General features: G+C 44.4%; 1 protein-coding gene across 4 annotated transcripts in view; it reads left to right on the top strand.

The window, feature by feature from the left end:
• Positions 1-15,271, top strand: part of nrip1b (nuclear receptor interacting protein 1b) — a 34,598-nt gene extending 19,327 nt beyond the window's left edge. For 3 of the 4 annotated variants that reach the window (XM_040150209.1, XM_040150213.1, XM_040150210.1), the window contains exon 2: positions 8,870-15,271. In XM_040150209.1, coding sequence (XP_040006143.1) covers positions 9,326-12,967 — 3,642 coding nt within the window. In that variant the 5' untranslated portion in view covers positions 8,870-9,325 and the 3' untranslated portion in view covers positions 12,968-15,271. Of the gene's footprint in view, positions 1-1,208; positions 1,299-8,869 lie in introns of those variants that run through there. The other variant, XM_040150211.1, reaches the window with a different exon arrangement.

Below are 15,271 nucleotides of genomic sequence, written 5' to 3' on the forward strand. Positions count from 1 at the left end.
GCATTTTCCCCCGCTTTTTTTAATATATTTATTTCCTCACTTCCTTTTCCCCTCATCTTCTTCTTCTCCTCTCTTTTTTTTACTTTCTTATGTGTATTTATGTGTCTGTCAGATGAGCAGCTTCTATATGACTGCTGGCTTGCCTCCACACACCCCCAAGCCACGATGTGGTTGGTCAAAAGGAGGCAGCGGATCCTTGAGTGTGGTGAATTTTAATTTCTGTGCGCACTATAGATATTTCCATGCCCCCCCCCCACCTTCCTGCTGTGAGTGTGAGACTGCCAAGGTGAGGTTGTGTCCTCTTGTTAAGAGCGATTAATGGCACTCGTTATGTACATAATGAAATATCCTTGCTGATGCATAGAGTGGTGTGTGTCCCCCCCCCCCACACACACACACATATATGCACAAAAACTCCTACTGCCTGTATGTGTGTGTGTACGCACAGTGTAACATTGAGGTAACTTTGTTACAGCCTTCAGGCAACTCCAGTATGTGTTTGATATGGTGTAGAGACCCCCCCCCCCCTTGTAAGCAGTCTCTCCAAATGAAAAATGAAGGGGAATTAAGGCCCTTTCAATTCAGTCAAGTTTGTTCCTCTTTTTTGCTTTAGATGCACACAACACTGCAGCTCGCTGCATGACATGTTCTGGGAGATAGAGATGGGCGGCTCACCACCGAGTCCCGTTTTGACTGGCGGAGTAAATTTAGATCTAATCTTCTTGTGTGTGTTCTTTTATAGCCCGAGAATGTTCACCTAACATATCAGCTTTTAAGTTGACCTTGTTGTGTTGTATGCTCATCTGAGGCTTGTGTATATGTGTGCGTTTCTAGGACGAGACACTGCCGGCTTCCCTATAGGTTTTTTATTTTGACCTCGTGTGTGTTTGCCTGTGCGTGTGTGCGCGCTAACACCATTCAGTGCCTGAGTCAAGCTGTGCAAGCTCTTTTAATCCCACGCCCCGGTGCACGTAGGCTTGATTAGTGGCAGCAGTTATCTGTGCAGAAGACAGCTCGCCCTCCTTTAGCATTTGGTCAGGTCTGGGGCACTGGGGGGGTGTCAAGTCATGAGAAAGGTGAACGAGGAAGGAGAAAAGCAGAGGGGGCAGCGGTGGAGGGATGGCGAGAACGAGGGAAGAGGGGAGGGCGGAAGCCTGATTAGTATTCTAAAGGAGCACTCCTGCCAGTAGAGCAAATTGATTACTGCACTTTACCTGTATCAGCCTCCACAGCTAAGGATGACAAGGTACGGGAGCATGATGTGTGTCTGCGTTCACCTCCCAACCACAGCAAAATAGGTGTGTTAGTATTTGATTTAGTGTAGATTTTTTGTTACTCTGTTGAGCACTTTTTACTTGGTTTACCACTGGATATTTTACTCCTCTCGATCTCCTTCATTCCAGAGAAATAATAGGACAGTTGCAGTTGGATGCCGGCCTTGTCTATATCTCTCTGTCTGATTTAACAGTCAACGGCTGACGGAGGGAAGACAGACTCGTTTCTAGCAAGCCTGGGCCCTGAGCTTGTCTGCATCTGCGCTGACAATTAGCATCTTTCGCTTACAGCAAAGACAATCTGATCAATTCCAAAGCAACAAAGGACCCTGAAAAATTCAATTATTTTTTTTTTTGCTGGTTCATAATTTTCATCATCACTCTATTTATTTAAATTGATGGGTTCCGTTCTGGTCTTCAGGCTTCAAATCCCTGCTGGTTTTCATTCAGGCTGCTCAGTCATGGACTGATTACACCTGGGCTGCCAGGTAAAGGCAATTAATTGCAATTAACCTATGTTTAGATAGAAAACCAGCTGTAGTTTGAGTAATGACAACCAGAATAGAAACCCACTGACTTAAATATAATACCTCTGTCCATCTGCCTCTCTGCTATTGTCACTGATGACTGAAGCAAATATGTAAAGAAAAAAGTTTCATCCTCAGTTTCTCCTAAAATATTTTTTCAGCCCAATCCTTTCACTGTGAAATTACAATTACACTGATCAGTTCAGCTTGTCAGCACTGTGTTGTCAATAGTCAGTTGCCACTGCAAGCATTTTTATATTCACTGCTTGTCACCGACCTTGCCCAAATCATGAACCATCCATTCACGGACAGAATGTGACCATTGAAAGTTGATTAAGCACAGCGTTATCTAATCAAGCTGTTTTAAAAGGATCCAGTCTAAAAGCAGAAGTAGGGTTGTTATTTCAGGATGATTAGGTGGCTATCACCACTGATCCAAATGCACAGGAGAGGCCTGCTAATATACACCTGGCTTGATGCACAGAGACGTATTGAGATAAATACTCCCCCTGAACCACACACCTGACCAGTGTCACATGCACCTTTGCCAACGTCCATTTATAGTATCCTTTTACTGTATTTTTTTCAAATGCTGCCAAATTGAGCATGGCTTGTGTAGACTATCAAGGGGGATAGTAATATAAAGTACCAGTACAAACCTGAACTATTTCTCAGGTCCTATTTTTTGAACCATATTTTATAATCATAAGTTCCTCACCAGGGCAACTCATGCACAAATACTGGACAGACAAAGAGCAGCTCAGGCGGGGCCTCACTTGTTTCTATTATAGTTATCAAATGACCCTGCTGCAGTCTGTAAGTAGTACAGACCACTGTGTGTTAAACTTACTGGTAAAGGAAGTCTTAATTATAATGTGGAGGTCAAGCTAAATAAAGTCTGTTTTGCCTTGGTATCTTGGTATGGATTTTTCTGTGGTTCAGTTTGGGGATCGTAGTGATCTTGGTGCACATTGAGAATACGACTTTTAGCTTGTAGAGATGTTTTTGTCATTTTATAGCTTAACTTCCCTCCTGCTGTATTTATTTCTTGTAGAAAATTATTTTATTTCCTTATGTGAATTTGCATACATTCTTGCATTTATTTATTTATTTTTTACATATTGTGTCTATGTCTAACTCAGGGTGTGCAGAGCCTGGAAACGAAATGATTGTAACCATGCAGTAGCCACAGTCTTTGCCCAGAGTATTCCATTATAAATATCCAGTGTAATTGACTAGGGTTATCTGAGCTCAATAACTGGTTACAAATTCTTTTGTCCTGTGTCTTGCTTGAAAAGGAATCATAAGAGACTTGTAACATTAACTTAAATAGCTGGCTTTGCCTTTCTAAAGCTTACACTTTGGTCTTCTCCAGGTTGTGTAACAACAGGGTGCATGGTGGTACAAAGTCCTTTGGAGTGACGGGACAGCAAGCATATTGTTTCTTGCTTTATCAGTGTTATCTAAAACCCTTACATTGTGTGGAAGTATTGTTAGCAGCGGTTGCTCATTTTGTTTTTCTATTAGTGTTGCTCTCAATGGGGTATGTACTTAATCCTCCCAGGGTTACAGTTCAGGGTTGTAAGTGTACTTCTATCTGTCTTGATGGTTGTGCCATCTGCAGCTTGTTGCAGCAGTGAGTCCCTTAATATATCGAAGTGGAGTTGGATATTAAACTAGATTATCAATTAATCTTACAGATGTATGGACATGTTTGTGCCACCCTCACCTGATTGCCAAGTTACTAGCTTGTATTTAAAGGTGGCTTTGATGATTAACCTGGATGCTAATTTTGAGTCTGAGACTCTCAGGAATACTTGGAGTGGAGCTGTTTTTGTTGGTTACACCAGCCATTGTTCTGTGAGCACTGGGTCGGACACCAGGGCCAGGTGTAGGACTAATCTTATTGAAGTCTCCTGTTCATTGGCATGTACTCAGCTCTGCCTTGCCAACTGGATTGATGCTGCTTGAGAGATTTTCTCAGAAAAGGTTGCACATAATTGTTTTATACTTTATTGGGTTAAATGTATCTAATTGATTTAAGAGATTCCTTTAATTGTGTAACTTTGAACGCTGGCTTTGACTTAGACTGTATTCTTACTTAGGTAAAAGGAGAAAAAAATTACAAATTGTGTTTTTGATGGTTCTAATGGAATGTCCCTTCACAACCCATTGTACCCTGTAATATCATTCTCCAACCTCACACAGAGCGAGCATTAGAATGATTTAAAAACTAGAAAGTAGGTCATTGGGTGCATTATGAAAGGCAAAATGATAGCAGAGATATGTCCTCTTCTTTTTCTGTCACTTAGACCTCTGTCACACACTATGTTACTCCAAACCATCCAAAATTACTCACAGTTAAAAGAAAAAAAGCAGTACACTTTTAACCCAATAAAGGCAGACATCTCGCTGACTCACGGCAATAGCCTTCTTAGGGCTGATGCCAAGGATATTATTGGAATGATTCATTAAAGGCCAGGGTTTTTTAGCTGGTTTCATCCAGCTTTCAGGGCAGCCTGACAGTGGGACATTTGATCTCGATTGCAAAGTGGCCCATTTCCCTCAGACATCACCACTGTAGTCTTTTTCAAGAGCCTAGCTCTGCCTTTTGGCGTGCTGGCCATGGGGCAATCAGCTGTTCCTATTTCCAGCACCAGTGTTTACAAATGGAAAATGTGTGTTGTTTCGGGAGGGAAATGAGCACCATTTTGGACAGACGATGTAAGCAGAAGATTACCTCGGAGCCCAATAGAAATGAATCAGGTATAGATTGAAGGCAGCCATGGCTCATTAAGAAGGAATGTGTGTGTGTTTAATTGATGCACTAATTCTCAGCCACTCAGGAAATGGCCCTTGGGTGGGTCTTCCAAATGGCACACAAATATTTACTATGGACACAAACATTTTTTTAAGCATATCCGTGCAAGCCTGGGTACGAAAGGTAAGGTGGAAAACTGTCTGGGTCTGTGATACAGTGCAGTGATATCATCATCACATTGGCTAGTTTGGCTGGGTCCTTTGCCAGTCAGCTGGGCTCTGAACCGCTTAGATGACTCATCAGTGTGCATGAATTCCTCTCTGCTTTTCTCAACCCCAAGAACTCTTTGTACTAATGTGTACAGATGAAGTTAAAATCTACCCCCACACTTTTCATTCAAGGCCAGATGCAGGCCAAGAACTTAAGCACTCCGTTCCCATTTTGTTCAAGTCTGAAATGTTAGAATTCAGTCATCACACACTGTTCCTCACATTCAAGTGATCCGAGTAGGATGGTCTTTCCCAATGGATTGCCTGTGCTACTTAACACAGGAGGTCTGACTTTTCAGCATTCATGTATCACATTTCCTTTATGTGGGGTGCATCCATGGGTTTCTGTGTGTGCACATGGGGGCGTGTGTTCTATGCATGACTTGTTTGGTCAATGCATCCTAAGAAGTGGGTCAGAGTGCCCTAGTTCTCATTGTGTGGGCGTGCATGTGTCTGTGTATTGCATTTCAGTGTTATTTTGTCCTGATTGACTTATCTGCAAAAACATTTTCTTGCTATAGCTCTCCTGCTGTTCGGTAGCATGTTATTCTCTTGTTTACCACTCTCAAGGTGAACAAGAGCTTTTAATTCAACTTTCCTCTGGTGCACTTGTTCACTTGTGGATGGCCTGGAACAACTGCATTTGGTCAGGTAGCTTATGTTTTGTCTTATTTAATCATGTCAGGGCTATTGAATTTACAAATAGCGGTCACACGGCATGTGTAAGTGAGCTACCCCGTTGAGTATGTGCAGCAGGGCTGGGCCACAGATTACATGATATAATAGTGTTTAGGCATCGCCTCTCCTTTTAAATTCCTTTAACCTTGACTCCCCTTAAATGCAGGGAGAACACATCTGCCAGGCTGGTGTCAGACATTAGTAATACACACCGCTCAGGCAGCATTGTCACTTTTTATTAACGCCCAGAGCTTTGCATGGACACCAGCTGTTGCATCAAGTGGAAAAGCCTTGGTGGTATGAATGACCTTGACTTTAACTGCCACTCCTTTGGCTCTTCCCCTTTTTAATTCTTTTGTTTGGTCTCATACATTTTAAATGGCTTAAATGGATTACCATTCCTGACAATGAAGGTCATCGAGGAAGTCACTTTTTTTAAGATTAAAAAAAAAAAAAAAAGCTGTATTACCAGCAAGTGCATTCATGACTAAGTGTCAGTGGTGGAGGGGTGTGATCTGGAGGTCAGTGGAAGAAACGAAGGTCACATTTTAAGATCTAATCCGTGAAATCTGCATTGATGCATTTTTATGTCAGCCTTCTAGTAATTCTGTGTATCGTAGCTGGGAGTGCAATGACCTTTCCTGTTCCTGGTTTCTTTTAAGTACAAGAGGAGCGAAACAGAGAGAGAGAGAGATAGATATAGAGTCGATCAGCCAGATGATGATGAAGCTTTCACCCCTCCCCATTACCTGCCCTCCCACTCACATGTATGTGACTGACTGTAGGGGTAAAAATCACTTTAGAATTGTGCCTGCTCTGTCATTGGCTGACATTGTCAAGGATAATGGATAATCACCACAGAAACTGAAGAACAGCTCATTGATGCTGCGGGGTCCCACAGTGAGGGAAGCGGGTATAGGTCAGGCTTTTTGGGTGCCACCACCAATGAGATGACATGTTAACAGATGTGTAAGGTCATTTTCAATGTATACACCAGGGGAGATAATGTAATAGTAATGCACACATCACACACTCTGAGGGGGGAAAGGAGGAGGGATGTACGCTTTAGGGGCATAGTAAAGAGGACAGCTTTCCTTATATTAAGGTCATTTATTTGTTAACAGAGGTCTGTCACAGTGGAGAACATTTTTCCTTGCCCTTGCTGTAGCAGGATTTTTTGACACTGGTTCTCTCACACACATCACTTAAGAACCTGAAGGTCCCCGTTTTGTTTCAAGAGTAATTTATACTTCATGTGAGATAGTTAATGCAGTAGCTCTGTTGTATATAAACTAATGTAGCGCATTGTCATAGTGTGCCTGTGCTGCCTTGTCTGCTCTGTATTGAAGTGTCTTTGGGCAAAAACATAGACAAGGTCAACTGTAATTCCAAAGGTTCACTGCCAGCAGCAGAGAGATTAACAGAATTTCCCATGTTGAAACTGTGTCAGTGTTTCTTTTCATTTACATTTTTTCTCTCACTGGGGGGCTGTATCACAGCATATTAGTTACTCTGCCAAGCTATGTTGAAGGTAAGCATGTGTACATGTTTACTGTGCTTATCAAATGTGGTGTTACAGGGCATTCTATTATAATTGCGTTAAGCTCACTGGCGGGAAAATAGCCCTAATCCTGAGCATTTAAGATTAGCATGACAGTAGACGTCAGATGGCCCAGTGTGACCAGGTTGGCTTTTGTTATTGTCAGATTTAGGTCAACAGCTTAAAGATGGCCTTGAACTGTAATTGACGCTGATGGGCCTGTCTCAGTTAAATCATACTATTCTATACCATACCGCACTGTCTGAAGAGTCTCATAAAATTATGGACCTTTGGTTTTGAAGAGGTCTTTAAATTGCCCACCTGATTGTTTTCCAACTGCTACTCAGACTTAATTGCACACTGATCAACTTAAATCCAGCTTCTAATCCCAGCTCATTTTCAAGGTGGCATTAAAAGTGCCACTTTGTTGCCCTCACTGTCATGACAACCTGTGGACCTTGGCCACAGGAATGGATTTCAGCCTGATTAGAAGCCTGCTGCCATGTTGTTTTTGGCCCTTGCTACTGCTCTCTGTGAAGTACAGTATTTAGACTGGTGGCTGCGGGGGTTACCATGGCCTTTCGTCATAATCAAGGGCTGCTGTCCTGATGTATGACCCTCTATGTTGGTCCACTCAGCGGACACCAAAGGTGAGGACGGCATCGGGAAAGGACACGGACAGCAGCTGAGGCGAGGTGGAAACTCTGTATTAATTAACCTTTATGGGATCTGGCCAGGACTGTCGGAGGTGTCCTGTATCCACGGAAACCACGCTGACAGGGTTCAGAGCAGAGGTCTCCCAGGGCAGTACCACTGACACTGTCATGGCAACTGGCACGATGCTCACCCTAGTGTCACTGGCTCTGCCCTCCTGACAGTGGTGTGGTGTGACAGGTGCACCTGATCCTTAAGCCCCCCCTACCCCTCAGTACACATACACACAAATAAGTACACACACGCTTGACAGTCAAGTACAACTTGTCTGTTAGCTATATCTTTGCTGTGATTCTTAACTTTGTACTGTACCTGTAAACACAGCTCACATTACATCAAATCAGTCCATGATTTGCTCTTGTCTTCAGGTTTAAAAAAAACAATTCGGCCTCAAAAGAACTAAGCTTAGTAAAGGATTCGCAGCTGGCCAGGTGTTAATAAAGATAATGCAATGGTGAGACTGACTAGCTACAAGAATGGTTTTCACTTACTCTGTGTAAGTGTGAGAGAATGCATGTACATGTACAGTAAGCAAGTCTTCATGCACATATTCATGCTTGAGTCTAGGTATGAATGCTTAAATGCTTATTTTCTGTGCATGTGGGTGAGTGGGTGGGTGGTTCGTGCTCTATGCAGACTGATAGTTTGCTTCGTGTGAGATGCTGCTCAAGTGCATAAAGAGCAGAAGGTGGCAGGGGGGGATAATCCACTGAAATGACAAGCTGCATAAGAAATTATTCACAGCTCTCACAAGGCCCTTCAGTTTTGAAAAACATCACTGTGAGGGGCTTACAGCTCAAGACCCGAATGTTTTCAAGGTAGTGGTCTTGAATTTTCAATTTGGATCCAATCAGGCCTAATCTACATTTGTCGTCTGTTCGGTGGCTTTGAAGGGGGAGTGCAGAGAGGAGAAGGAGCCGTGTGCAGTCAATCTGAAATGTTGCTAAGTAACAGAGATGGCAGACAAGGTGGTGAAATGAATGTGATATAGTGCTTTGCAAATCCCTGCTTCTCAAACAGTTTTTTTTTCTTTTTCTCCTCTTTTTCTCCACCCAACCATCTCTGTTTCCTCTCTTCCTTCTGTTCCCTCTCACTCACTCCCATAGGTCCCCCGTGTGAGATCTGCAAAGCCAAAAGGCGCCACTGACAGAACCACAGCCAGGCCCTGGACAGACATCCCAAACATCCACAGTCACGGAATGTGTCAACATCTATGTGGTGAAATCACGCTGACTTCTCACTTGCTACTCACATAAGCCTGGAGCTGGGCCTTCTGGGATCTTACGGTGTTTAAAGGCATACAGCAATGCCTGGGAGGCCCACCTGCCCCAGATTGCCTCAAAATATGGCTGCTGTTTTGTCACAGTGCTGACTGTGCCCACTACGGAGAGGGATCACATCCGGCCAGTGCATCCTTCAGCCCCCTGCAGACTCACTGTGTGCAATTTCCTGCCCTCTTTTTGTTATTTAGGAAGTACATGCCACTGTCAACCAGATGACCTAGTGGACATTTGTTTCCCAGTAGCCGTGCTTAACCATACAAGGGGATCTTAGTATTGAACATGACTCATGGGGAGGAGCCTGGCCCTGAGACACACAAGGATTCAGCTGTTCTAACTTATCTGGAAGGTTTACTGATGCATCCAGTGGTGGCCGGGCCTGGGGCCACGGCAAGCGGGAGGTCTGAGGCTGCCCACAGCAACCAGGAGCAGGGTGACAAGGTTGTCGGGCCCTACCAACTGCCCAACCATGGCCCCACAGCTCCAAAGGCTGGAACCAACGGGCCCACACTAGGTTCTTCACAGCACCTGAAAAAGGCCCGCCTACTGCGCTCTGGAGCCTGGAATGATCCGGGGAACCAGCGGATGAGTTCCCCCCCAGTGGAACTGAATGGCCAAGGGGGAGCCCTGCAGAATGGAGCGCTAGAGGGATCTCCTCATGCTGGGGAGAGCACACTGTTGGCTTCACTGCTTCAGTCATTCAGCTCACGGCTTCAGAGTGTGGCAATGTCTCAGCACTCTAATAAGCCCCCCAGTGAGTGCTCCTCTCCATCCAAGGCACCACCTGCAGACAAAGACCCACTTCCTGTGTATGGGACAGCCTCAAACCGCTTGAAGGGCCTAATGAGGAAAAGCAAACTTCAAAACCACAGCAACACACCTTACAGTCGACGGGGACACAATCAGGACAGGCCCCCAGAATCACCTCGGTCAGCACATAGCGCCACACCTCCCTCTGCTCCAACAGCTGCTGAATCAGTATCCTGTGCGGAGCGTCTGAAGGCGGTGGCCAACATGGTTAAAATCCGTTCTAGTCCAGCACCTTCACCCAAGCCCAGTGTGGCCTGCAGTCAACTGGCACTGCTGCTGTCCAGTGAAGCCCATCTCCAGCAGTACTCCAGAGAGCATGCGCTCAAAGCTCAACTCTCAGGAAGATCTGCCAGCGAGAGACTAGCTGCCATGGCAAACCAGCAGCATGGCCAGGACAAAAGGCCACCGAGTGTGGGAGGGACTCTGCCTGGAGCCCAAGACACCCTAAGCTCCTTAACAACCCAAAATGGAATGACAGCAACAAACACAATAACAACAACACTCTCTCGGACAGCCCTGACGAGTCCACAGAGCCCCTCTTTGCTGCGTGGCCACAGCCAAAGCTCCCCAGCAACTCCCCCACATGCTCCAAGCCACACTCACAGCCAACCACCTAGGGAGAAGCGAGGCTTTGACTCACGTCCAACCCGTCCCCCCCAGACCTGCAGCAGCTTGCTGCTCTTGCTACTAAACAACCACAACAACCAGAAGCAACTGACCAAGAATGGGCACCTGGAGGATAGCTGTGGCATTATGCCACCAAGCGGATCCTCTTCAGTCACATCGGACAGTGAGTGCTCCACCCAGGAGAGGAGCCTGACCAAGGACAGCAGTGATGCAGAGAGTTCCTACTCGAGTTGCTCTCCCATTGACCTCTCCATGAGAAGACGGGCCAACACACAAGACACAGGGCCCAAAACTACAACCCCCTCTTCCTCTTTTTCCTCATTATCCTCTTCCACCTCTACCCTCTCTTCTTCGACCACAGTGTTTTCCTCCACCCCAGTTGCATTCTCTCCACCAGCTTCAGCTCAACCCTCCACCACAACCTTTTCACCATCCTCTACCATTGTCTCCTCTGTTTCCAATGCTATTTCTTCATCTTCTTCCTCCTCTATCTCTACCTCCTCCCTGGACAAACTAACAGAATCTTTAATAAATAAGTGGAAGCCAGAGCCATCAGGATCAAAGTTGTCCAAGAACACGGAGTCTGAAATGAGCCCAGACCTAAAATCCCACCCTAAGGTGACACTTATGCAGCTTCTTCTGGAGCGCAGAAATAATGAGATGGTTAATAAAAGCATAGGTAACCAAGATTTGCCACTTGATATAACAATGGCCAACATGTCTCGAAGCCAACCAAAGGGATTGGTACCCTGGGAGGGGACCAGGACAAAAAGCCCCACAGATAGGCCTGTAGCCCCAGCCCAGCCCCTGTACTCACTTAGTCGTGACCCTAGCGGTGCACTATCCCCATACTCCTACCCCTCCCCCCACGTCCAGTCCAGCCCATTGGACTTGTGTAAATCTAAAACCTTTCCTGCTGAGAAGGCTTCAGAGCCTGCCTTCAGTGCCAGTAAACTGTTGCAGAATTTGGCTCAGTGTGGCACAGCTTCATCCTCCCCACCCATCCCCTCCAGCAAAGGGCTGGGCCAGGAGCTTGATGCCAGCAGGCCCCTTGCCCTATTGGAAAGGCTCAATGCTCCAATCCACAGGACCACCACCACTCCACTCTCGGACAGACCCTCAGGCAGTGGCACACCTTTCAGTCGGAAGGAAGCTTCTCCTCCTTCATCACAGATTGAGAACCTTCTAGAGAGGCGCACAGTGCTGCAGCTCCTTCTAGGAACAGGCTCAGCTACTGCTACAGTCAGCCGCAAAGATAAGTCCAGTGGTAGGAGGAGTGTGGAGGTGGCAGGGGCATGCTATGAGAAGAGCCCTGGTGCTTCCAACATCTGTGACACTTTCAATGGGCCCCCTTTGGACATAAAGGTCAAAACAGAGATCACAGAGGGGATGGGGTCGTCCTCTGCCATGTCTGAGGACTTGAGTGGCAGAAAAAGACCTAGTGGCTATGAGAAGAATAGCCCCCTGTCAGATTCTCAGCAGGACTTAAAAACAGAACCACAGCCTGCAGAGGTCATAGCAAAATATGGCCTCCTCAGCCAGCTGCTTAAACAACAGACTGCTACCTACTATACCAGTGCTGCTATGCAGGCTGAGTCACAACCCCGGCAGGTTAAAGAGGAACAGAGGGACTACCCAAGCCCCAGTCCTAAGAAGAGACGCCTCTGCTCTGATCAGAATGATAGTTTGAATAATACCAGCTCTCCAAGAGCAGTGGACAGTGGTGACACAAACATTTTTGCCAATTCTGTTGTTCAGGAAGAGCCTGACCAGCAAAGGAGTCTGAAGGAAGAGGACGCTCCATCCAGGAGCCCACCAAGTGAGACACTCACCAGAGAGAGTCGGGGCTTCAATGTGCTTAAACAGCTGCTGCTCTCTGACAACTGCCTGAAGGAGCTGTCCCAGCAGCCCCGGGGAGCACCTAGTCCTTCCGTCCTACAGGCCAATGGCAAGGCCAACGGCAGCATTCTCAGTCAGCCTGCCCATAATCACAGCTTCCACCACCTGCCTAGCTGGCACCCCCATGGTTCCCTCAACTCAGGGCTTCAGAGTACTCTCAGACCGCTGCCCACCCCCCCTACAGGTGCCAGCCCTATCCGCACCGCCTGGAGCCGCCATCCAGTTACATGGCCTGTCACTCAAAAACGGGACCCCCCTACTCTAGTCAAACAGGAGCCTGAGAGCCCTGTGCGATGGACTGGTCAGGAGAATGAGGAGGAGGACGAGGGGGGTGACTCAAACCCGGACTCTCCCCGGCTCTCACGTTCCAACCCCATCCTGTATTACATGTTGCAGAAGGGCAGCATTCAGTTGAGGAAGGACGTGAGGGATCAGGCAGAGGGGACCCAGTCTGTGGTTAGAGTTAAAGAAGAGCCAATCAGTGAAATGCATGCCTATGAACACAGTCTGAGCTCCACCCCACAGTCACCAACCCACAATGACAAGCACAGCCATGAGAGCCAGGGGCTGAGCCAATCATCTGAGTAGAAGTTGTATCAACTACAGAAAAACAACAAGCTGAAATCGAATTCATTGATTATGTTTTTGTCTTTTTAATGACTTGCCAAATTGGTTTGATGAGACAAATAACATAGAATGCAAAAATGAGTTTGTTTGTTTGTTTGTTTGTTTTTTTTGTTTTTTTTCAGTGAAATAGAGCAAGTTCAGATTCAAATACTTGCATTGCTTTCAAAATTTTCAGCAGTGAGGTCATGGAATGGTACAAAACAGGTCTACCTTACAAAATGTCTAATTGATAAAAACAAAAGTACACAACTGTCTCAAATTTAACCTTTACCATCAGTGCTTATCATGCAACACATACTTAATTTTGTCAGTTATGAATTCCTCCTTTACAATTTGGTATTGTTTCACACTTATTATTTGTACAATTTGGTCTTGTTTTATACTTATTACTTGTATCTGAATTGCACACATATCACTATTCCATGTCCTCTTTGTTGCCTGCCCTAAAACATTTAGAGAGAACATTTCAAGCGACATTGATTATTAATGTCTCCAAAAATGTTATTGCTCAGTTCAGTGGACATTTATTTATTTTCTCCATCAGAAAATTTTCAGATGGACAGAATCCCATCAATTTTAGATAAGATTCCAAATAAAGTCATTCTAGAGCAGTCACAGCAGTCTACTACAACAATGTACATGATACATTCATGTGAAGGAGGACATTGAAAACAATATCCACACTGCAGTAGCTTTGGTGAAGATCCTACCATGATGAATGCTCTGTCTTGCTTTTCCATGGTGTGGTATAATTACCAATGAAACAAGAATATATCAGCGGAAGTTTGAATAGTCACAACTCATTGTATTTTGCTTTTATTCCAATTGAATTTTTAAGGCCAATATTCGACAGTGCAAATTCAGGATAATGTGTTTGCAGAATGTGCAGTTTTGAGCAGATGGGTCAACAGAGAGTGTGTGGTGCTTACAGTTGAGCAACTGTGTGTAAACAGGTTTCTAGAGCAACAGTTAAAAGGCTGCAGTGTCAGAAACTTATCTTACCATCCTGGGTAAACCCACACCAATTTTTTTCATGCACACAAAAATATTGAGTGTGAAGCACATGGCTTTTTCTTTTCATTTCATATAAAGGAGCACCCAGAGGTTGCACTATCAAAGCTGAGTTCTCTGTGTCCTTTTCAGAACAATTTAATGGCATGTAATAAAAAAAATGTCAGTATTGTTATCTGTTGAGAATTTGACAGTTTGTGATTTTTTTTTTTTTTTTTTTTTTTTTTTTTTTTTTACATCATTTCTTAACTGTTGTGGTTTATGGACATCTTTTATCTTTGTGGCAGTCTCTTAACCCATAAAACGTCAAAAGAATTGCATGATAATAAAGAGAAGACCACAGGTACATCTTTGTTTTCAAAGCAGCTGGATATGTGTACCTGCCCCCCAATAATCACCAAGACATTTTGGTGTCTTGAGGGATATCTGGTATCTAGCTCCTTATTTTGATTGTACTGTATTCTTTTCAGTTATTTTCACACACTGCTTTATCCATTTAGTCTTGTGATCTTTTAATACACATACCTATGAAGTACGTCTCTTCAATTATTAATACATTTTCACAACGGTTAAATATATTTGTGTAAATAGTACTTTCAGTATGAAAGATGACTATTTTGTAATGTTTAAGAAAAGATATTACCCTAGTTTTTAATGCCCTGATATGTAAATATGAATTATATGCGTACAAGTGTACATACAAAGGCAGAGGATGCTATGCCCATCTTTTTTTGGTTGGTTTGCTCTTTGCATGTATCTCTATGTGGTAAATGATAATCTATCCTGCGCTGTGTTGTGTAATAATGTCTGACTCTCCTCACTGCTGCCTGTTGCATGCAGACGCATGGGAACTACCTGTGTATCCCTACTGGTGATGGGGGAAAATGTCAAGTCTTAAAATAGGTCTTTTTTATCACAGAGAGAGGTTCGTTTAGAATATGAACAGTCTCTAAATAACCACAGACTGTTGAGCAAGTTGATAAAAATGTGTGAAAAATAAACGTGCATTGAATATTTTTGTGATTTTCTTTTCTGTTACTGGTTAACAAAGCTCTGTTGAAGAGCTTGGGGCTATAGTGGGGGATTGACGTACAATCATAGATCTGCATTGTGCATCTAAGAAAAACATTTGTAGCAGCAAATATAAAAAAAGATGTTTCATTTTTTCATGTGAAGACCTGAAACATTGTTTCATTTTTTATGTTTTCATTTTTGGTGTTCATTTGCACTGATATCTCAAAAATAAAGTACTAA

The sequence above is a fragment of the Xiphias gladius genome, chromosome 17 (assembly GCF_016859285.1).
Source record: "Xiphias gladius isolate SHS-SW01 ecotype Sanya breed wild chromosome 17, ASM1685928v1, whole genome shotgun sequence".
Taxonomy (NCBI): Eukaryota; Metazoa; Chordata; class Actinopteri; order Istiophoriformes; family Xiphiidae; genus Xiphias; species Xiphias gladius.